This window comes from Onychostoma macrolepis, chromosome 22 (genome assembly GCF_012432095.1).
Source record: "Onychostoma macrolepis isolate SWU-2019 chromosome 22, ASM1243209v1, whole genome shotgun sequence".
In the NCBI taxonomy this organism is placed as follows: Eukaryota; Metazoa; Chordata; class Actinopteri; order Cypriniformes; family Cyprinidae; genus Onychostoma; species Onychostoma macrolepis.
In genome coordinates, this window is record NC_081176.1 from 23,381,665 (window position 1) to 23,406,445 (window position 24,781).

Consider the following 24,781-nt stretch of genomic DNA (forward strand, 5'->3'; position numbering starts at 1 on the left):
AGCAGAGCCATTATTTGTATCTGTATCTGTATCTGTGACAATCTCAAAATTATTTGTATCTGTATTCGGATAGATCCGGAAGTGGGCGTGGCTTAAACCGGAAGTTCGTCAAATTACATAAAAATACCATTTTAAATGCAAATCTGTTCGATTCGTAGTTTTCATTTAACAAATATGCCTTGTATAACTAAAGAAAGTATTCTTTATTAAAATTATAACTTTGTAAATATCTTTTATTTAAACTTTATCAAAAAAGAAAAATAACTTTATTCTTATTTTCCAGTGAAACTTTGTGTACAAATTTGACAAGAGACATGCATCCACAATCTTTAATAAGAGCACTAGTAGAAAAAAAGAAGCTGAAAAAAAAAAAAAATAGAAATGGAAAGAAAGTTTTCAGTAGCCTACTCATAGCAGAATGACAATAAAGCTCGCTTGAACTTTAAGTAACTTAGATCATGTGTTGCGGGCGTCTGTGATCATTTACAAGGTTTTTTTTTATCAACAGAGCGCAACAAATCATTTGGACCCTCCAAAAGCCTTGATCAAACATCGCTTTTCTTCATCTTGTATAATTAAATGTAATGCCATTCATGAAAAGGGTTAATGTAATGCGTTTTTACAGATGGATTTCGAAAAGGTTTGAAGTTTGAAGTTCGGAGTGCAGCCTCCACTCCGCTCCGCCGTGTTGCCAGATCTAGTTATTATAAGCGTCACTGGACTTGTTTTAATACTTAATGTAACAGCGTTAATAAAGTAATTAGGGCATTAATAAAGTGGGAAGATGAATGTTGAGGTTAGAGATTCTATATCCTATTTACAAAATACAAGATTTAAACTTATTTTGGTGCATTTTTCAGGAGATTGGTTGTGTTTGATTTTTGTAGCAATATCTGGCAACACTGCTTCGCCGGCACTGACAGGCAGCAATCAAAAACGGAGCGCAGATAGTTTATTGCTGAAGAGACCACATTCGTTAGACAAACGAAATGATCACCATGATATTATCTGTATGAAACTGTGTCAAACGTTATGAAAGCAATACTAGCCATTATTATTGCACAAATCTTAACAACCGCAGACCTCACTAATGTAGTGCTGTTTCAGCAACATGTGATTGTGTCTGCCGAATATTTTTTCTGTTATTCGGATAAATTCGTTATTCGTTTTGAAGCCATTATCCGTGCCTTTCCGAATAAGGTATTCGGCTTCGAGCACATCCCTAGGAGGGAACATGCTTGTCATTTAACACTGATGTGTTTTACTGTGAAAAAAAGATTATTGAAACATCGATTAGGAGATGCTGCAAGGTCAACGCAATTCCTGCCTGAGATAAAGTAGTCAAGCTGTTGGCGAGCAGCAGGAGTCTCTGAAGCCAACTGATAAAAGCTCCAATGCTGAGGATGCTGAACGTCTTGGGTGGAAAGGTACCGATAACATAGATGGGCCTTAAGATCCAGGCCATCTATTTGGAGGGGAAATGAAGGGCTGACAAATCAAGTGACAGATTGATACGATTGAGATTACCTTCAAAGCGTACATTCAGTATGGAGACGAGAGGGTTTATCTAGAATATTTCAGGTCTCAGCTTCCTCCTCCATTTAGGTTTCTTATTCATTAGTTATTTTTGTAGAACTACAGAAAATCTGTTCAATATACCTAATGTGCCTGTCATGCACTCTTTAATGTTTCAAAAGGGGGATTTTTGCAGTAGAAGAGCATGTTTCCCAAAAGAACCTTTTAATGAGCAGTTCATTTTTTTTTTAATAATCAGAAAAAGCTTTTGTGCTGTTAAATGTTCTTCTTGGAACCATAAATGGCAATAAGTAACCTGTACTTTTAAGAGTGAACAGACAGTATATGTGTATCCAGCACTTTAATATACTGATGTCATTGTAGTTTTGTATTTTATTTCCCATATCTTTTTGGTTTTGTTTTCAGTCGAGAGCTTCTAGAGTTCTAAATTCTAATCTTTGCTTTAAAAGTTAGCATTTGTATTTTTCTCAATTATTGGATTATTTGAATATTAGGTCACACTTTATTTTAAGGTCCAATTCTCACAATTAACAAATCATTAACTATGACTTTGGCCTCAATAAGCTCCTAATTTGCTGCTTATTAATGTTTATTAACTATCACAAATTAGAAATTGATCCCCCTTCCTCATTTAATTCCTTGATAGATTGATTGATTTATGATTGTGAACTCTGATCTTTTTGAGATATCTTGCATAGCTTAAAAGAGCTTTTCTTGGCTAGGATGATAGGTTCAACTGTTAACTTGCTAGCTGAATGCTAACAACAAAAAATCTGCAGGGTTTTTGATCCAATAAAAGAATCACTTTACATGACCCTTTGCAATATGTTTACATGACCTTAGACAGTATTAACCATAATGAATGCAATGTTGTCACAATCAAACATGAAGACATGTTCAAAGGTTCTTTATTAAAGAATAAACACAAGGTATCCAAGGCAATGTAACAGTGTGCACATAAAAACAAACAACGACCGACAATTAAACCAAGGGACTTAAGTATATGCAGATAACAAACTTGGTCAGATAATCAAATGAATTGCCATTGTACAAAAAGAGCGGGAAACTAGAACAAAGACAACAGGAAATGAGACAAACCAACTAAAAGTCCATGATAATGAAAACTAAATTGGCAGTTTGTGACAATTGTTCACGTAAACACCTAAACCCAAAATATACTTAAGTTTTCACAAATAGGAGGAAGTGTTATTATGGTTTATGGATTCGTATTTTTGCCCAGAAGCAACGGTTCAAAGTTAAAATGCCTTAATGATGGATTTGTTTCTTAAAAACAAGTAGCTTTCCAAAGACGTTAATTATTAGACTGGAGTTGTTTGGATGTACTGTGATGTTTTTATCCGCTGTTTTGACGGCACCCATTCATTGCAAAGGATCCATTGCTGAGCAGGTGATGTAATGCTACATTTCTCCAAATCTATCTTGGATGGCCTGAGGGTGAGTACATTTTCAGCAAACTTTAATTTTTGGGTGAACTGTTCCTTTAAGAAGTAGCCCGTGAATGTTTTGTACTCTATCAACTGCAGGTTTTTTTTTTTTTTTTTTTATTATTTGTCCATGTGGAACTCTTGATACACAGCAGAACCAGCCTTGTACCTTTGAAAAGCAGTGAAGCCTCCATGACATATTGCTTTTTCCTCCCAATCAAAATATGATTCACACTTTTTTCACACCTGGAACTGTCCAATTATAGTGGCGCCACACTCGGGTGGAGGTATCTATTTCCCCCAGCCCCTCTTTGGGGTGTATTTCATTTGCCGTCTTGAATGGACACCAGTGGATTACTGCGCTCAAGAAGCTGTGAAATCCCTTCTGAGACCTTGAACAACCGGGATCACTAGTGTGTGCCCTTTCAACAAATGCCACCAAGGGCAAACCATCCCTCCTGAATACAGACGAGAAGCCCCCACTATACAGTACTATTAAAACACACTGTGAGGGCCGTTCACTGTATATTTCTTTTTAAATCATTTTAAATCATCTTTATATCTTTTTAAATTCAAATCCCGCTTGAGTCATTTTCTGATACCAGCAAAATTAAAAATGTAATATTTAGCAGTTTATTTTATCAAAGTTATCTCCACTCCTTTGTGCCTTCATTTTTATGTCTGTTTTTTTAATTATTTCTCGAATTCACGTTCCTTTACTGTTCTTCAGTGTGCTTTTATCTTTCGTTTCTGTTCTCTTATATTTGATCTCATTTATGGCTCATATCATTTCTGAACTTTATTTTAGCTGAATTACATTTCCTGATGTTTTCATATGGCAGCAGCAAATAAATCAAATGCAAGGTTCAGCTGTTTTATTTGCAGATGAGCTGTTGATGCGATGTACTGTAATAATTTGGGTTTGTGTCTGTAAACAATTTGTGTTTGTGCATTAAAAAACTTAAGTAATGAGAATAGTGCGGATTGGTGAACCCTGCTGTCTTTTTCCTGACCTGTGCATAACTCTACTTGTTTGTTATTGTTAATATGGCTTGATTTACTAAGGTGTGAGATATTTGAAGATATTTGGATATTATTTTTATTATGGTCTATTTCTCTTAATAGTAGATTACAGATTACTGCAAACTTGAACATGGGAAGGCCTAGAAAGTCATGGAAATTAGTAAACTGTTAAAAAAGTCATGGACAAGAAGCATTTTTACTCTGCTCTGAAACATTTACCTAAATAGTAAAATTAGTTTTTTTTATTTTTGTGAATTAAAAATGTCAAAGCGTAATAAAATAAAATTTCAAAGATTAATAGCTGACAAATGGAAAAGTCATGGAAAACTGTGAACACTGTTCATAATAATAATAATAATAATCATATTTTTAATTATTATTATTATTATTATTATACTTATTATGGTTAAAATACAAAAATTTAAAGTGTAATTGTTTGAATTCCAAGGATTCATAGCTGACATCCATATCAATTTACAAAAGTGCATTTTGTGGATTTTTTTTATTTTATTTTATTTTTTAATTCTGTCACAAAATACATTGAATTAATACTGGATCTTTAATGCTCACTGAAATTTGTTCTTTTTTTTTAAGCTTTTAAGTTCTGGAAAATTCATATAAATGAGTAGGCTAATATCTTCAAAAAAAATAAAAAAAATCATGGAAAAGACATTTAGAGCAGAGCAAACTTTTTGCATTAGCTATAAGCTATAGTACTTTTTGCAAGTAAACATTTCAAGTGAAATTGTTTATAGCTATTCATAGCTAATCTATAATTTAATAATAATCCTAGTACAACAGTATACAGGACTAGAAAATATGTTATAAAGTTATACAAGAATGCTTTATAACACTTCACAAAATACATTGAATTAATCAGGGCCGTCCCTAGCTGACGCGGGGCCCGGTGGGGAGCGGGACCCCCCTCGGTCCGTTCACGATCACGTTCTCAGTCCGTTCGCCGCGGGGCCCGGTGCGACCGCACCAGTTGCACCGCCCAAAGGACGGCCCTCGAATTAATATTGGATTGTACTGAAATTTTAGCTTTTTTGAATATTAAAACTTAGATTTGAAGACCTGGAAAGACATTTAAATGACTAATAACTTAACGGATTCAATTGTTCATTATCTGCCCAGAATTGCACCCATCTTTCACTCCATCAGCTACTGCCCTGGCATCTGTCAAGTGTAAAAGTCTAAAGCCCACCTGAAAGTGCAAGATGTGGCCTTTGAGACAAGCCCTTATGTGACAAAGTGCAGTAACCTTCTCTAACAAAATGCCACAGCTTATTGCCAAGACGAGTCTGTTGTACCTTCGTCGGGAGGAGACGTTAGTTGGCTTTGACAGGTGGGAGGAATCACGGCCAGTTCAGTGAGGCGATACTCGAGAGATTATTGGAACGGCACCCTCTCCTCCTGTGAACTCAATTGAGGCGTCATTCCATCACCGTGCCAAATCATTTAAGAGCGAAAGACGGAGCGACATCGGCGCGAAGGGTTTTAATAAGGCAGTGAGTATAATCAGTGGCTTCACTAGTGCCTGCCTCCATATAGCCAGGCATGATTGTCCGCCAGGGACAGTGATTTATGAGGGCAGCCGCAGCAGTGGCTTCTTGCTTGATTACATGGCTGCCCGCAAATGCATGCAGCAAACAGATATTAAATCAGCGGGGCATATTCCAATGACACCCGCGCTGAAGGGAGTGTGGGTGAGGGGCGTCTGCTCTCGGTGTGGAGTTCGGTGTATGGCAGTCATTACTTGTCATGAGACTGTAAATACTAAGGAGGATTTTCCCATTACTGTGACATGTGGGTTACACGCGGACCCTTGATAATCGCTAGATGGGAAAAGGGCAAATGCGTGGCGCAGAAGAGAGCGTGCATTCGTGCTATAAAAGCCTGTAGGTTTTGTGTTCATTGAGAAGATAACTAATAAATAACGATTATGGTCTACAACAGTGGTTTCTGGGCTTTCTGTCTTATGTGGTCCCACTGGTCTATTAGTAATTTTAGACGTGCAGCAAACCAGCTAAATATTTAGTCATCGTTAATATTTAGGCTATCATTATGGAAAAGTTCACCCAAAAAATAAAACAGTTTACTCACCCTCAGGCCATCCAAGATGTAGGTGAGCTTGTTTCTTGATTTGGTACAAATTTGAGGAAATTTAGCATTAAAGGGATAGTTCACCCAAATTAACATTTGGTCATTAATTACTCACCCTCATCCAAATCCAAAAGACCTTTGTTCATCTTCAGAACACAAATTACGATATTTTTGATTACATCTGAAAGCTTTCTGAGACTCCATAGAAAGAAACGCAACTAAAGTGTTTTATTGTTTTTATTGTTAAAACGGTTAATGTGACATCAGTGGTTCAACCTTAATTTTATTAAGCTACGAGAATACTTTTTGTGTGCAAAAAAACTAACAAAAATAACAACGTTATTCAACTGTTCTTCTCTTCTGTGTCAGTCTTCGATCACACATGCGTGTGGTGCTGTTGACATAGGAGCCGGTGTCTATACCTTTGCTGTGCAGCTCTCGGATATCATCAAAAATATCTTAAGCCGTGTTCTGAAGATGAACAAAGGTCTTACAGGTTTGGAACGACATGAGGGTGAGTAATTAATGACATAATTTTCATTTTTGGGTGAACTATCCCTTTAAATCGCTTACTCACCAATGGATTCTCTGCAGTGAATAGGTGCCATCAGCATAAGAGTTCATACAGCTGAAAAATACATCACAATAATCCACATGACTCCAGTCCATCATCTTATGAAGAGAAAAGTTGTGTGTTTTTAAGAAACGAATTCATCAAGACGTTTTTACTTCAAACGAGTCCTCTACATAATATTACTTCTTCCACACTATAAAAAAAGATAAGTTGACTTAACTTAAAAAAAATTGAGGAAACCCATTGCCTTAAAATTATGAAGTAAATAATCAATTTAAAATAATAAGTTAAGTGAATTGTCAAGTTCACTTAACCTTTGTTTTTAAGTTACTATTTACTCAATTTTTTTAAGTTAAGTCAACATATCACTTTTTACAGTGCAGTGAAATAGTCATGAATCCGGAGGGAAACATGCACAGTTCAAGCACTGTTAACAAGTGAAAACAGTCCAAAACAATTCTAAATGTTGGTGGATTTTGATGTGAGAGGAAAACACTTTGTTTTACAGCCTTTCACTTGAGGAAGAGCAATTATGGATTTTGATCTCATATTTTGGTCAGAAGCAACAGTTAAAACCTCTTATTGATGTATTTGTTTATTCCAGTTTTTCTCTTCACAAGATGCTAATTGATGGACTGGCGTCATGTGGGTTATTATGATCATTTTATCAGCTGTTTGTACTCTCATTCTCTCATTATATACACACACAGGTTTCCTGGTTGGAAATCGCAGTGAATCACAACAGAGATCAAGTAAGTAAGCAAGGACAGGTTTTGAAAATGTAAGACAACAAACAAAACTTTTCCTTTAGTGTGTCCTTAAGTATTATTACAAAAAAAGTGAAAGGTGAAGACACACTGATCATCTTCTTTTAACGATATTAATGAGTATGGAGTTCAAGCCATTAAACTTTAAAATATGTACGCAATAAATAATTCAAAGTTTCTTTTTGTATCAACTGAAAAGAAAATCAGCTGAAAGAGAAAGGCGCAACCTCGGGCTACAGAACAATTTTAGGGCCAGTTTTGTGCTGTAATATTTCATATTAAATTCCTCATCCTTGGGGTTTTCAGAACATTTATTGTTGACAAAATACCCATAAGATGGATAACTCATGTTGTTGTTTAAAAAAGTGACAAGAACAGCCTTAATTCTTTTTGGTTAATTCAAAAGGATTAGCGGGGTAGAAAAATCGATTGTTTTTTTTTCTTGCAGACGGCAATATGGCAGCTTTTGTGGAAACCAGAGATTAGTGAGCAGCATTAAATCACTTGTCATAAAATGGGGAAACAAACAAACAACAACAAAAAAAAGGGGGGACAAGATTCCCAAGAAAAGCAAAATCCTGTGTTGGTTCTATGTCATGCATTTTTACAGAATAGCATAGTGCCACCCTATGGATGCAAAATGACAGTTCTCTCAGATTAAAAAAAAAAAAAAAAACTTTGAAGGACAAAGATGTACACATAAAAATTTCCAAAACACTGGACAAATAACTCTACAGGCCTGCCCTCCATTTGAATGTGAGTTGCTTCCGGTGTCACTTGCTTTTATTTATCTCTACAAAACAGCTCATTATGCTGCTTGATACCGCAAACTGGTATTTTTTGTCATATTAATGTAATGTCGCAATTATAACCACTGGTTTGTCGCTCAAACAGTGACCGTTCACTGCGATGTTCTTCTTCTTCTTCTTCTATTTATTTACTTCCAGCGGCTAATGGTTTGGAAGTCTCGGACTTTGACAGAAAAAAAAAAAAAAAAACTTTATATAGGCTAATGTGGATAGGACACACTAAAGAGTCATAATGCCCCTCTGGCCCGTTTTAAAAGATTAAAATACGCCCTCATTTTCAGAAGTGAAACAGAAACCACAAACTTATTGAGAATAAGATGGGCACTGGCTAGTAGTTTAACTAGCCTACATTTCTCAGTAGCGTGGTGGTAGCGTCGCTGGTTTCTGAGAGAAGCTCTATTTTTGATCAAGTAGCGCGGTAGCATCAACAAAAGCTAACGTTACATTATCCAAAGCATTTCTGAAGCTCGAGCTCAAATCAGAAATATAACAGGATCACTGATCCTGGAACAGCCTCCGCCACTAAAGCTCGTAACACCATTGGCTCCTCAAGCTGTCAGTCAAACCTCATTATTCCTCCCGCCTCTCTCGTCAACGAAATGTTTAGAGCAGTTTAGAGCATCTCTCAGCTTGTTTGCAGTCTGAAGGTAAATAAAGAACTGTTGACTGAATAAGTACAGCGTTTTCTTCACTCGAGAAACACTATATTTATAAAGGCTAATGATTTTTTTTTTTTTTTTAAGAGCAGAGAAGAGTGTCTTAGTCTATAATTTGTTGTCGAGTCACAGCCAGCTTGTGAGAAGCGCTGAATCTTTTATAATATGATATATTTTGGCCAAATAACTGAAAAAAAGAAGAAAAAACACTGAGCACCCACACAGCGAGAGAAACCTGTATATAACCTGCAAGTTCATAAAAACGTAAACAATGCACGTACTGCGTCTGATGTGGCGGAAAAAAACATTCGCTGGTCAAAAACTTCGTATTTGAACTTGATTTTGGTGAAATGTTAATAATATAATGACACATGCAACGATGCAAATAAACATATAGCCTATCTGTAGGCCTAAACATGGTAACACTACACAATAAGATTCCATGAGTGAACAACCAATACATTTATTACAATATTTATTCATTAATGTTAGTTAATGAAAATACAGTCGTTCATAATTAGTTCACGTTAGTTCACAGTGCATTAACTAATGTTAACAAACACAATGTTTAATTTGAATAATGCATTAGTAAATGTTGAAATTAACATTAAGATTAATAAATGATGCATAAGCATTGTTCATTCTTTGTTCATGTTAACTACACTACAACTAATGTTAATTGAACCTTATTGTGAAGTGTTACCATTTATATAAATGTATCTGTATACAATAAAGCCACAATACCAACTAACTACCAATAGGAGTATTTCATGTTGTGTATTTCACAATATGAGGTAAATCCGGCCCTGTACATGATACTGATTTTTGTTGCCAGATTGGAACAGTTGTTGAAAAACAATTAAACTGAACTATTGTGCCTGTCTATCTGCTTGACTGACAGTTTTATTGATCACTGAGAGAGCATTGACTTGGTACGATGTTGGTTCAATATAAAATTTTTTTTTTTAAATAGCTTAGAAACTACTTTTGCCATGTTGCTGTAGCTTAGCTTGCAACATTTTCCAAGTAGCTTGCCCAACACTGGCTATAGGCCTAGAAATGTGAGGAAATTTACTCTTACTGTTATGTTTTCAATTAAATGGATTACTTTTCTCAACGCTGGTGAACCAATCGTGTGTGATTTACGGGTGAGGCATTTTTATGCATTCAAATTCCTGTTGTGAATTTCTGTTTGCATGTCAGGTGCCAGTCTTTATATATATATATATATATATATATATATATCTTGTGGCTAATTTTACACAATGATTACACAATTGGTCTCATTTTTAAAAAGGTTTCTATTTAATGAAAAAATAACCTTATTAAATTAACTGTTATTTATACATTGTTGTTTTTATTTCCTTCTGGGGCCTGACATAGAGGAATTTTGGTCAATACTGATAATTAAACAATATTTTGCTGAATGTGTTTTTGTGCTGGCACCTTGACTCATTTAGGTCTGTCATGGATAAATAAATATGACAATAAAACCGCCAGTAGGTGGCACCAAGTCCCTGTTTTAATAAATGGCTTACTGAATCATTCATATCAAATGATTCGTTCAAAACGGCTGATTCAGTAGAAACGAAAGAAGTGAGACCATCTGACCATCTGTTGAATCACTGGCTCATTCGATTTGTCCAAAAACTGAATCATTCACGGAATGAAACACCACGTTGCTATGCACTGTTGTATAAAACTAATAGCACATTTGTGCTTGCGGCCTCGCGCACATGTGCTGATATACAGAAAAGTGCATTGCTTGTGCAATGAATATAAAAACATAAAAACTCATACATGGGTATTTTTTGTTTCATCGCTGGAATTATAAGGGCATTCTAACAGTATTCTAATGGGATTCAGCGCGCAGTGAATGCTTTTGGTTTTGGATAATGTCAGCTCTCCTACAGTCACACATACATTATGTCAGGAGGACGTCTTTAATTTCTAATCAAGGAAAAAATCATACCTTCGGTTGTCTTCTTTTTAAAGAACTTCAAAAGTTGCACTTGAACCATTTTGCGCGAAAAATTGTGAAATTGCTTCCGCTTGTGCGCAGCTTGTTACAGCACCAAGCTCTGATTGGCCAATCGCCGTTATTTAGTTCGTAAATTATCATAAATCAGGGGCATAAATTTCATCTGACAGTAGGGGGGGACAATAAACGTAAAATTTCTCAAGAGCAATTTTTGAAGGGGACACAAATAATACAGCCAAAATTGTACTTGTAAGGATAGATATGTGTACACAGCATGTGTACATAGCATGGAGACCGTGTTTAAATATGAGTTCATGGTTCACCACGCGGTCATATTATAATTATTATTTTGCATCATCCATAGTATTTTAGGTTTCGTCTGAAACCTAGTACGTCTCTCGCATTAATTCAACCGCATTAAACCCACTGATCTGCCACTTAACATCATAGTGAAGGAAACCCAACACATAGGTCTACAATATTAGACCTATGTCCCCCGCCCCCCCGGGATTTACGCCTATGTCATAAGTAGAGAATTTTAACATTTCATGTGCATGATCATTTTCAGGTAATACACAAAATTAATGATCCAAAGGGGGTGGTAAAGGGGGATGGTGGTTTTACAGAGGGGATGCTTTTTGTCATTTTTTTCGACCAGGGGGATCCCCCCACATCCCCCCTCAATTTGAGCCCTGTATGTAGGCTATATTAGATAGATAGATAGATAGATAGATAGATAGATAGATAGATAGATAGATAGATAGATAGATAGATAGGCTACTTTAGTGTGCACATATATCTGCAATGCTACAAAATCATGGGAATTCGGGTTTCTGAGCCACTGTGGCCCCCTAGAGGAAAACAAGTGTGTGTCTCATAATGTTCAATGATCAGGACAGGCTGGTAGCGAAGTATTCAGCTGACCCGTGGAGGGCGGGGCTTCTTATGTCATATCAATGTGGTTCCGGTTTAGAGGTACGCGTGTGTTTTGGACTAGCAAAATAGAAGAAAAGGGGTTTTATGTAAAACCGGTTACTTTCTAAGGAGGGCTTTTTTATTCATTAAGCGGCGCTTGTCGTTGCACTCCAACAATGTTTACGAGAGGATGTTTCTACAAATCCAAACAGGCTTTTCAGACTCTAAGGTCATAATGAGGATAATTAATATTAGATTATATAATTTAACATAAACGTGTTTACATTGAAATAAACAGTAGGTGAAATCAACACCGCCGTTGTGTTTGTTACGTTCCGACGGTACAACGTTAACCTACTTTAGGAGACAAAAGCCATAGGCTGTTTTTAGGGTCATTAAATGTTTAAATCCCCCCTGTGTGATCTGATCAGATTACAGTCTAGCTGTGAGATCCTTGTTAGTTAGTTATTCATTTGGGACTAGACAACTAAACAACATGACCGATTTAAATTGCCGGTCTAATTCTCTTGCATATTCACTAGCTGCGTTTGCTTTCCTTGTATCTTCAACATGTCTTTTTTACAGACCAGTGATTATAACAAGGTCATCTTGTGTGTTAATCTGAGTCTGTTGTTGTCTATATAGTGGTGTTGTTTCCCTCAGTTTGAACCTAAATTCCTGTCGTTTATCTAGGATGGGGAATTTCATGTCGGCAACGCCTGGGTTGTCAAGCTCAGCATGTACTCAGTTCGTCCAGGTAAGCTTATACTGGTTTGTTTTGGTTCTATTAAGAAAATTAAAGTCTGACTTTTTTTTTTTTTTTTTTTCTGTGAAACTAAAAAAATCCACACAGCCCAGATCAAAAAGATGAATCAATCATTTAGAGCAACTGGATCAAATGAAAAGGTTTAACTTAAAATAATAATTCACGAATGAGAATTTGTCATTTATTCATGTTGCATCATTTTTTGAAGAATTTTGGTAACAGCCTCGGTTCCCACTGACTTCAATTGTATGGACTAAAAATACAATGGAAGTCGAAGGGAAACAAAAATGTTTTGTTACCAACATTCTTCAGTGTTTACATACATTAGGGCTGCACGATTAATCAGAAAAAAAAAACTTATAAATAAAAGAAGCACTATATGCGATTATCAAATTGCAAAGGCTGTAATTTAGTTAAATCTAAAAATGCGCTGCATGTGTCAGAGTAAAATACGGCACTGTGTTCTTTTACACACGAGCAGCTCATAATCCAGTGTTTTTAGTGTCTCACAGCAGTTCGGTTTGCAGTGAAATTATAATGAGAAGTGTTTATAACCAGCTATTTTTAACAAAAGAGAAGCATTGAGGCCTACCCAATGTTTTCCTTCAAAATAAAAGATCATTAGTTTAACTATAGCTTAAGCCATAAATATTAGTATTGTCATTTTATAGTTATTTTTACATTTTAAAATGATCATATTTTTCTTAAATACTACTTTTTTTTATTTTACTGTAATATTACAATAGTAATATTTCTTTTTTAAATATTTTATATAGAACTAATACTACAACTAATAATAATACATGTATTTTTACTATTATTATGATTGTTGTTAATAATGGTAACAATAGCAACAACAGTAATTGTTTAACCATATTGAAATAGTCACATAATTTTTGCCCTACAAACAACAAGCAAAACAAACCTGGAGCTTTTCTTCACATTTCAATCACATCAGTAATTTTTATCAGGAAAATCACAATCTGATTTCTTAAAAATATTATGCCTTCAATACCTGTTTTTCTTTATTAACCTGGATCTTTTTATAATATATATATATATATATATATATATATATATATATATATATATATATATATATATATAATCTATACACAGGATGTTGTGTCCAGTAACTGTGTTGTGATATTCTCCAAAACCACGTGCCCATACTGTAAGATGGCGAAGAATGTCTTTAATGAGATTGGAGCAACATATAAAGTTGTTGAGCTAGATCAGCACAATGATGGTGGACGTCTCCAGGAGACCTTAGCGCAAATAACAGGTGCCAGAACAGTAAGTCCTGTAATTTATTTATGTTTATAAAACATTTACAGTCCTGGATGCTGATTAGAATTATGCACATGATTAGATATATTGATTTTGCCAAAATAGTGTTTTAATGTTGACCTTAAACCTTTTAACTCCTTCAGGTGCCAAGAGTCTTTATTAACGGGCAGTGCATTGGAGGAGGCACAGATACAAAGCAGCTCCACCAGCAAGGAAAACTTCTGCCTCTTATTGAACAGTGTAGGCCGTGCTGTTTGAGTACCAGCCCTGAGGGCTCAGGCAACGCTCAATATCAACATAATCAGTCATAATGTTTTGTATTATGTGTTCAAACTTGTTGGTCACCCTTGAACAGCCCAAACAGGGGTTAAGTAGATGTGTTTTAATATGTATGCTGTTGTCGGGAAAATAATTAACTTTCCTAATTGATTGACATTGTTGTGTTTATTGTTATCTTGGGGTTGTTATGCACTGTATGTTTTCTTGTAAAATAATACTAAATGGCATTACACCAAGCATTTTAGATGATTTTATTTTTGACCTGAGTTACGAATTCTCAGTATTCATTTGTGTACATACAGGTTTAAAATAAAGTATTAAAGTCTTTTACAAAAATGTTGGTATTCATTTTTCTGGTGTAAACACACAAACACCCACTGGTTTGAAATAAAACCTTATTTTTCATCACTGTAAACTGATTATTTCTGACATTGAGCAGCAATGTATGAAAGCCTGTTTCCGCCTCAGAATTAAAAAATAAATAAATTAAAAGGTAATTGTAATTTTTAATCTCAGAGTTCTGACTTTTTTCGCAATTCAGAAAAAAGAACTGCCATAAGCTCAGAATTCTGAACTTCTCATATTTTTGAGTTCACATCTCGAAATTGCAAGAAAAGTCTGAATTGTCAAATATAAACGCAGATTTGCAAGTTCATTTTATTTATTTATGTGAAACGGGCTTTAATATAAACTGTCAACCCTGTTGCTATTTTGAAAGCCCTGCTAAATCTCAATATATATGTTAATTTAAGCGTGTGTTTACGTAATACGGAGTTTTCAAGATTTAAACATTTTGTAACATGTTAATTTTGAAATAAGAAGGTACAGCTCGCCTCGACTGCGCTCCTGGACGCGTGGAGGCAGAAGCGCGCCTCACATGTCTAAGGCACCAAGTGAAGCAGAAGAATGACGCATGTCGAAAGGAATGCCGGGAAAACTACTGTATGTGTGAATGAGTCCCATTAGCTTCGTCTAACCGCTACACGAGCACAATTTTCTGTTTACAATAAGAAGCGTAATTACAGCAATGGCGGGAAGCGCTGGGGAATGGTGTCTTATGGAAAGCGACCCTGGAGTTTTCACAGAGCTGATAAAGGGCTTTGGTGAGCACTATATATTATATACATTAGCGGTGCGTGCGAGTGCGCTAGTTTTGCTTCATTTCAGTGATTTTGAATTTCAGTATGATTTGTAGTTAATATAGGGTTTGATCGCCAGCCTGCAATGTGGTTTAAATCCATATAATTCAGTGAATTCATTGAATGGGCTCAGCGCGTGAGTCAGCGCTGCACTTGTTAATTAATGCAGAATGACAGCTGCTTCACATTTCTGCTGTTCTGAACCTGTGTATAAATGTCATTGAACCTGTCGCAAAAAGTAGTGAGCAGCCTGCCTAGACGGCATTTTTTTGGGGGCATGGTGTCTTCCGAATCAAAATTGGGCATCAGAACAAGCATCGTTTTGTATTCATGGTGCATTTGAACAAAGTTCGATTCATTATTGCTGCTTCTGAATGTTTGATTAAGTATTTTTGGGGTTATTATGAATCGTAACAACCCCAAAAATACTGAATCAAACATTCAGAAGCAACAACGACGATTAATCGATTCGATTAATTATAATTTATGATGCATTACGAAAATAAGATACAATGCGTGTCGCATCACTTATCTTCTAAGCATTTTATTCAGTATATTTATGTTTATTCATATTTACTTTATTCAGTATATTTAGGCTTTTATTGGATATATTTTTGTCGACATTGGTGGTTCCGTACAAACAAGCGTTGACCTCAGTATATTTGGACAAGTTCTGAACATTTGATTCATATTTATATATATTTGTTATTTTTTTGTGGACATTATATAGGTACTTTCGTATAATGTCTTTTGAGGTGCTTTGTGTCATTTGCATGTTCTGAACTTCGTATTTTTTGTGGGGATCATATTGCGTTTGAACATTCGATTCAATGTTCTGAGAATTCGATTCATTTTTGAATCCCTCAAACGTTTGATTGGAACATTTGATTCAATAGGCTTACATTTGTATATTTGCGTGTTCTGAACATTGAATTCGTTTTTCATGCGGACAGAATTCGTTAAAACATTTGATTCAGTGTGTTTGAGTATCATTTGCAGTTTCCAGAGAGTTGAATCCTTTTACGTTGAGATTCACGCAAACATTTGGTTCATTACAAGTGGACATCATTTGCATGTTGTAAACGTTTAATTCATCTTCCTCTGGATATGCATGCGACCATACAGTGGGGGAAAAAAATTATTTGATCCCCTGCTGATTTTGTATGTTTGCACACTGACAAAGAAATGATCAGTCTATCATTTTAATAGTAGGTGTATTTGAACAGTGAGAGACTAACAACAAAAAAAATCCAGAAAAACGCATTTTAAAAAAGGCATAAATTGATTTGCATTTTAATGAGTCAAATAAGTATTTGATCCCCTATCAATCAGCAAGATTTCTGGCTCCCAGGTGTCTTTAATACAGGTAAGGAGCTGAGATTAGGAGCACTCTCTTAAAGGGAGTGTTACCTGTATAAAAGACAACCTGTCCACAGAAAAAATCGATCAATCAGATTCCAAACTCTCCACCATGGCCGAGACCAAAGAGCTGTCCAAGGATGTCAGGAACAAGATTGTAGACCTACACAGCCAAGCAGCTTGGTGAGAAGGTGGCAACAGTTGGTGCGATTATTCGCAAATGGAAGAAACACAAAATAACTGTCAAGACTGAAATCCTGCAGCGCCCGCAAGGTCCCCCTGCTCAAAGCACATGTACAGGGCCGTCTGAAGTTTGCCAATGATTCAGAGGAGAACTGGGTGAAAGTGTTGTGGTCAGATGAGACCAAAATCCAGCTCTTTGGCATCAACTCAACTCGCCGTGTTTGGAGAAGGAGGAATGCTGCCTATGACCCCAAGAACACCATCCCCACCGTCAAACATGGAGGTGGCAACATTATGCTTTGGGGGTGTTTTTCTGCTAAGGGGACAGGACAACTGCACCGCATCAAAGGGACGATGGACAGGGGGCCATGTACCGTCAGGGCCAGGGCATTGAAAATGGGTCATGGATGGGTATTCCAGCATGACAATGACCCAAAACACACGGCCAAGGCAACAAAGGAGTGGCTCAAGAAGCACATTAAGGTCCTGGAGTGGCCGCCAGTCTCCAGACCGTAATCTCATAGAAAATCTGTGGAGGGAGCTGAAGATTCGAGTTTCCAAACATCTCATTAAAATGCAAATCAATTTATAACTTTTTTTGAAATGCGTTTTACTGGATTTTTTGTTGTTGTTGTTATTCTGTTTCTCACTGTTCAAATAAACCTACCATAAATTATAGACTGATCATTTATTTGTCAGTGGACAAACGTACAAAATCAACAGGGGATCAAATAATTCCCCAGCTGTAGATTCAATATATTTGTGAATCATTTGCCCGTTACGAACATTCGACTGATATTTTTGTGGACTTGGGTGCGTTCAAACATTTGATTTAGTATATTTGGGAATTATTTGCACGTTTCAAATATGTAGTTGATCATTTTGTGTGCATAAAAAGAGTGTTTGAACAATTGATTCAGTATATTTGTGCATTATTTGCACATTCCAAGCAATATTAGTATGTTTAAAGGTTTCTGGATCATCATTGGTGTAATCAAACATTAGGTTCAGGATTTTTTAAGTTACGTCATACTGGTGCATTTAAACATTATATATATATATAATAGGCTTTATTTGTGAGTTTTGAATCCTCAGTTCAGTCTCTGTTGTTGTCATCAGGATGCAAAGGTGCACAGGTAGAAGAGATATGGAGCATGGAGCCAGAAAACTTTGAAAATCTCAAGTAAGCAACATCATTGAATCAGTTATTATATCCAGTCTTCCTCCAGGTGTTTAAACTGCAATTGAATATGCATGTAAATCATTTCAGGCCCGTTCATGGTCTGATTTTCCTCTTCAAGTGGCAACCCGGTGAGGAGCCAGCGGGGTCTATAGTTCAAGACTCAAGGCTGGATCAGATCTTCTTCGCCAAGCAGGTGCACATTTACGCATTTCATCACATCCAGAAAACTGCTACCAAGTGCAAAAGGGAGATCTAGAAAGTAATATTCGCAAACATACTTTTTCAGGTCATCAATAATGCCTGTGCGACCCAAGCGATCGTCAGCGTGTTGTTAAACTGTACTCATCCTGATATGCACCTTGGGGAAACGCTGACAGAATTCAAAGAGTTTTCGCAAAGTTTTGATGCTGCGGTAAGTTACCGTGCATTTTAATTTAAAAAGTAGTTTTCATTATTATTGTTTATTAAGCTTTATATGACTTTATGTTTAAAGATGAAAGGTCTTGCTCTCAGTAACTCTGAAGTGATTCGACAAGTTCACAACAGCTTCGCCAGGTTATTTCTATTTGCTTTTATGAAGGTTTATTCTCTTTTACAATATATAATAAGTGTTATATAACATTGAGAAATTGTATTTTTTTTTTTTTTTCTAAAGACAACAGATGTTTGAGTTTGACGCAAAGTCGTCGGCTAAAGAAGAGGACGCTTTTCATTTTGTGAGCTACGTTCCTGTTAACGGCCGACTTTATGAGTTGGACGGACTTCGCGAAGGACCCATAGATCTGGGTAGGTGGAATCGATGTTGAATTATTTGTTTTTTTTTTAAAACAGTTTGTTTGTTTTTAAATAGTTTTGTCACTTCTCAGGTGCGTGTAACCAGGATGATTGGATCAGTGCTGTACGGCCCGTCATTGAGAAAAGAATACAGAAGTAAGTCAAGCTGATGTGATTTGAGGTGATATTTCTACAGAACTGGTTTTTATTCAAGCGTTTCTGCTTTTGAACCCATCCAGATACAGCGAGGGTGAGATTCGATTTAACTTGATGGCCATCGTTTCAGACCGCAAGATGATTTATGAAAAGAAGATTGTTGAACTGCAGGCGCAGCTCACAGAGGTGAGATTTCTGACTGTGTCAAATGCTGGAACGACAGAATGATGAAGGTTGTTTAAAGAGGTTTCTGCTGTTCACAGGAAGAGCCGATGGACACAGACCAGAGTGGAAATCATCTGAGCTCTATCCAGTCAGAGATCGCCAAGTATCAGCTCCTGATTGAAGAAGAGAACCAAAAACTTAAAAGATACAAAGTATGTACTTTTCCGTCAGTGATCATTTAAAAAGTAACTTATTAATAGTGGATTATTAGGAATATTAGTAATATTAACAACTCAACTTATCTTTATTATTGATGTTAATATTTTCGGTCCCACTTTATATTAGTTGGCCTTAACTACTGTGTACTTACATTTAAATGAATCATTTGGTACAATGCACTTATTGTGAGAACACATGTTTTACATTGTACTTGTATTTTTAAAAATACATGTATGTAATTACATCTGTAATTAATTTCTGCAATTAAATTTATGATTACACTGTTGACCCAATCCCTTATACCTTAACCAACCCACACCACCAAACCTTACCCGTATCCCACCTCAATAGCCGCAAAAGTGTTTTGCAATACAATATGAACACAATAAGTACAATATGAAATAATTGTACTTATTTTTTTGATGTAAGTAGTACATAGTAGTTAAGGCCACTTAATATAAAGTGTGACCATATGTTCTTTGTTGAACCTTTAAAAATAATAATGTTTTAAGTTATGCCTGTTATAAAATACCACTTAAACGGATAGTTCACCCAAAAATGAAAATTCTGTCATTAATTACTCGCCCTCATGTCGTTCGATGATCTTCGATCATCTTCGGAACACAAATTAAGATAGTTTTGATGAATTCCGAGAGCTCACTGACCCTCCCATAGACAGCAAGCATCCTAACGCGATCAAGGCTCAGAAACGTATCAAGGACATCGTTAAAATAATCCATGTGACATCAGTGGTTCAACCGTAATTTTATGAAGCTACGAGAATACTTTTTGTGTGCAAAGAAAACAAAAATAACGACTTTATTCAACAATTCGTCTCCGCCGCGTCACCCTATAGCGCCATTTTGGAGAGTATCACATGCTTAAACAACGTATACGTTGTTTGTTCAGATCAAAGCGTAAACAACGTATCCGCGCGGTGCTGCTGACACATAACAGCATACATTGTTTACGTATGTGATACTCTCTTTTACAGGTTTGGAACGACATGAGGGTGAGTAATTAATGTCAGAATTCTCATTTTTGGCTGTACTATCCCTATAATAATAATAATAAATATTACTATTAATATGTATTTTAAAAGGATATATTACAAATTAGTATGAAGCATATAAAATATGACATTATATTAAATATGTATTTGTTCATATGAATTATGTCTTTTAAAAGGTTATTACAAACTGGTATAATGAATTATAACATCATTATTTATATTAAATATGTATGTATTTATTCATTCATATTAATTTAATTTTCATTATTAATTTGTCTTTTAAAAGGTTATATTACAAATTAATATAATGAATTATAAAAAAAATTATATTAATAAATTATTATTATTAAAAATATATAACATGAAAATTATTATTATTAATTATGTATTAATTAATATTAGTACAGTATAACATTATCAATATTAATATTTGTTTTCCTCATTGATCTTTTAAAAGATAAGTTATACTTATCTACGTTATAAATGATTTTATAATATTATTTTCCTAATCGGTTTTGAATAGTTCTTTATATTAATAAGTAATATAATATTGTATAAAGTATAAAATATCAAATATCCCAATACTGTTGTTTCATTGACCCTTTAAAACTATAAGTTTTTAAAATGTAACTTTACTTTATAATAATAATAATTATTTATTTTTAAGTTATAAAATCATTCGTGTAATAATAATAATAATTTTATTATATTATAATTATAACTTATTATTATTAAAAATACAAAAACTATAGTTGTAAATGTCACTTATGTAATATTAATAGTAATGTTTTTATAAAATATCACGTAATGATAATTATTATAATAATAATAATTATTATTATTATTATTTTTTTTTTAAGTTAAAGAAAACTTAAAGGACCTGTGAGGGAAAACAATAACATTATTATAATATTACAATAACATTTAATTAATTAATTAATTTTTATTATTGTGGGTGGTGGTGGTGGCGCAATGCCTCTTATAGAATATGGGACAATTGTTTTTGTTTTGTTTTTTGTTTTGTTTTGTTTTTTAGATTGAGAACATTAGAAGGAAGCACAACTACCTACCCTTTATAATGGAGTTACTGAAGACGTTGGCCGAATATCAGCAGCTGATACCACTGGTGGAAAAGGTAAGTCCAGTCACAGTCACCAGTGTGTTTGAAAGCCAGTCTCATCACACCACTAGAGGGCAGTGCTGTTACGTAATCTTGATTTTGATGTTGAGCTTGCAGTCTTTTGTTCTCTTGTAATTAGATTTGCATGAAACCTTACAGATAATAAGGCAATGAACTTTGAATGGTATTATGCTAAAATGACAAAAAAATAAATAAATAAATAAAATAAAATAGTCATGCAGTAACAGCATCCATGTTATATCCTAGTACATTTGTGTTTATTCATGCAGGGTGCAGTGTTGGAAATATTCTAGTATTTAAATGTAAAATTCTAGGAATTCCAAATCTGAATTCACTTCAAAAGGGATGAATATGAAATTGTTTTTTTCCCCCTCTGTTTCTTCAGGCAAAGGAAAAACAAAGTGCCAAAAAAATACAAGAAGCCAAGTAACCCAACAATGTTAGACCCGGTTTAATTTCATGCCACGGAATATCTTGATGTGCATTTGTCTTCTGTATCCCATAAAAGGAGCACCTGGAAGTGAAGTCTTGCTGTCATTTCCTTCATGTTTGTGCATGCATGCGAAGAAATGTTTAAATAATGTCTTATTTTCATATAAATTTCATTTGTTCAGTAATAGTGTTTCATGTTTTTTTTTTCTGATTAGCACATGGTAAAAGACGATAAATGAGTCTTAAATAGCTGTAAAATATTGTACATTAAAGCACTAATGTATCTATTATTCATGACCTATTAACAATGAAAATAATCAGAATGGTAAAATGGAATTTAAATTACACAAATGTGAAAAGTCTCTTGTTAGTAACAGTTAAATCGAGAAAGGTTTTTAATTATGATGTATCATAAATCTGCACTAATAACACATGGAAAACGTCTTCCTGTCTGTTAAGCAACGTCAAAGTGCTTCTTGTTTTCAAAGAATTGGGTTGCTTTACATGGCAATTTTGTGTTTCTCATGTTTGTAAATACAGCTGGTTTCCTGTCGTCTGGGATGTTTAATTTGGGAGTGTGACGCAGACTCACATGGGCAGACAGATTGTGGTCAGGCTTGTTGTTCCCACCGTAGCAACCAGTAATGAAAATGCATCTCTATTTGCATGTTTGCGTTCCTCAAATATATATATATATATATATATATATATATATATATATATATATATATATATATATATATATCATTTTTTTTTTCTATTGACAATAACAGGATTAATGTAATCCTTTTTTGTTTCTAATCTTGTCTACACTGACTTTAAAATCAAACGTTAACTTAAAAAATGAAACTACTGTGAGAAATATTCACTGGTGCAGTAATGGGTAATTTCCATTTTTTTTGTTTGTTTGTTTTGATTTGCAAAAATTGCAAAATACCTAAGGCAGTATTATTTCTTTGTATTATTTATATACTGTTAATGTGTTTATTAATTTCATTTTTTTTATTTAGGTTTTAGTAATTTTATGTGCTTTTTGTCTTTTTTTTTTTTATTCCTATTTAGGTTTTTTTTTTTTTTTTTTTTTTTAAGTGTTTATTCCATTAACCAATAACAGTACAAATATTAAAGTTTTTTTTTATTATTATTTTTTTCATGCTAAATATTTCATTTTTGTTTACATTGAATTTAACATTTGATTTTTAAGTCAAAAATGAAACTACTTTGATAAATAATCACTGCTAGCGTAATGGGTAATTTCCATGTCTTTCCATGTTTTTTTTCTTCCCAAAAAACTACACAGGACAGTATTATTTTGGTGGTATTTATGTACAATAACTGTTAATTAATATTTTAATTAGGTTTTTTTTTTTTAAGTTTTAGTAATTTTGTGGATTTCGTCTTTTTTAGTTAAATGAAGTTTTTTTTAAAGCAATATTTCTCATTTTAAGTGTTTTTTTTATTTAATATTAAATATTAAAATAAATATTTCATATTTAAACATTTTTATTTTATTTTATTACTTTATGGATGACAAGATTTTAATTTGAGAGGATTGTCCCTTTAAGCTTATTTATACCAGAAATTATTTTTAATCATTTAAAATTGAGTTTTAAGAACGAAAATATAGGGAAGCACTGACTGACTGCACTAAGCTATTTAAACACAAATAAAAGAGTGAAACTGTGTGTATATATATATATATATATATATATATGAAGAGTTTATTTGCAAAGACGGATACCTCCGTTTTTTAGAATTTTCAAAAATCATGTTTTTATTGTGTTTGTTATCTGTTGTTTGTTGTTTTTTTGTTTTGTTTTTTTAACCTAGTCAAAAAACCAACTGCAGTTTCATTGAGATTAATTGGAATGCACAATCAAAAAAACATGATTTTTGAGAATTGTTAAAAATGGAGTTATCTGTTTTTGCGAATGAACTCATATAAACAAATACCTTTCCTTCAGGCACATCTTTAAAAACTGCACTAAGCTATTAAAACATAAATAAAAGAGCAAAACTGTATGTGCATATATATATTAGTGCTGTCAATCGATTAAAAAAAATAATGCGATTAATCCCACCTAACATTAAAGTTTTTAAATATACTTTTATATTGCAATAATTTCACATTCAATCTTCAAATTAATGTACAAACAACAAAGACAGTATATTTTTTAACATTTGTTTAATTGCATCATTTTTATGACTGAACGCCAGTATCACTGATACCAATACTACTGATTTCTCTATAAAATTGCAAAAAAAAAAAAAAATTCCCCCAATATTTAACTATTGACTATAGCCATTCAACATTTATTAGACTTTTGAAAAATAACTTCTAATTTAAGTGAACTTAAAACAATCTTCACATAAACCCATTATAATAAAGGTCATATTTACCTGTGCCCTTCAGCAGAAATATACAGAAATTAAAATTGACGTTATCAAACACTAAATTAAATATAGATGAATCCTTAAAGATATAAAAGTTATTTTTGCCTTTTTGTCATTTGATTAATAGAAGTCACAGCAGCTGGTTATTGTTATTTTGACTGTTATTTCTTACAAAGCTGCCGCTGCTGAATGTGACGCGGATCTGGCACGCATTGTATTTTCTCTCAACTATTTTTACCATTTCTGACACACTTCAGGTCTTAAAGTCTATTAATGAGCTGACCAGTTGAATCAGGTGTGTTAGATGAGGGAGACAGTGCTGGGCTGCTCCAGGACAGTTTTGAAAACCATTTCAGAGACATGTGACTCATATAAAATATATTACATGCACGCACAGTTTTAAGGCAGCTTTAATCGCCTCTTTGGTAACTTCATGACTTAACTGACCACGACATTGCATGTGACACACAGCAGCCA

The 24,781-nt window shown here is 34.2% G+C and overlaps 2 protein-coding genes across 8 annotated transcripts in view; both read left to right on the plus strand.

Moving 5' to 3' along the window:
* Window positions 1–14,552, plus strand: part of glrx2 (glutaredoxin 2) — a 31,806-nt gene extending 17,254 nt beyond the window's left edge. Inside the window, exons 1-4 of one of the 7 annotated variants that reach the window (XM_058759876.1) lie at window positions 11,784–11,872; window positions 12,506–12,569; window positions 13,698–13,874; window positions 14,012–14,552. In XM_058759876.1, the coding sequence (XP_058615859.1) occupies window positions 12,507–12,569; window positions 13,698–13,874; window positions 14,012–14,179 (408 nt within the window). In that variant the 5' untranslated portion in view covers window positions 11,784–11,872; window position 12,506 and the 3' untranslated portion in view covers window positions 14,180–14,552. The other 6 variants (XM_058759878.1, XM_058759873.1, XM_058759877.1 and 3 more) reach the window with 6 other exon arrangements.
* A 455-nt stretch (window positions 14,553–15,007) lies between these two features.
* uchl5 (ubiquitin carboxyl-terminal hydrolase L5) lies at window positions 15,008–22,463 on the plus strand. The gene is made up of 11 exons (XM_058759371.1): window positions 15,008–15,250; window positions 17,948–18,011; window positions 18,099–18,204; window positions 18,298–18,423; window positions 18,505–18,566; window positions 18,667–18,797; window positions 18,878–18,941; window positions 19,025–19,127; window positions 19,205–19,318; window positions 21,374–21,472; window positions 21,864–22,463. The coding sequence occupies exons 1-11, from the start codon at window positions 15,175–15,177 to the stop codon at window positions 21,906–21,908; spliced, it is 990 nt and encodes a 329-aa protein (XP_058615354.1). The 5' UTR covers window positions 15,008–15,174; the 3' UTR covers window positions 21,909–22,463.
* Window positions 22,464–24,781: the final 2,318 nt, after the last annotated feature.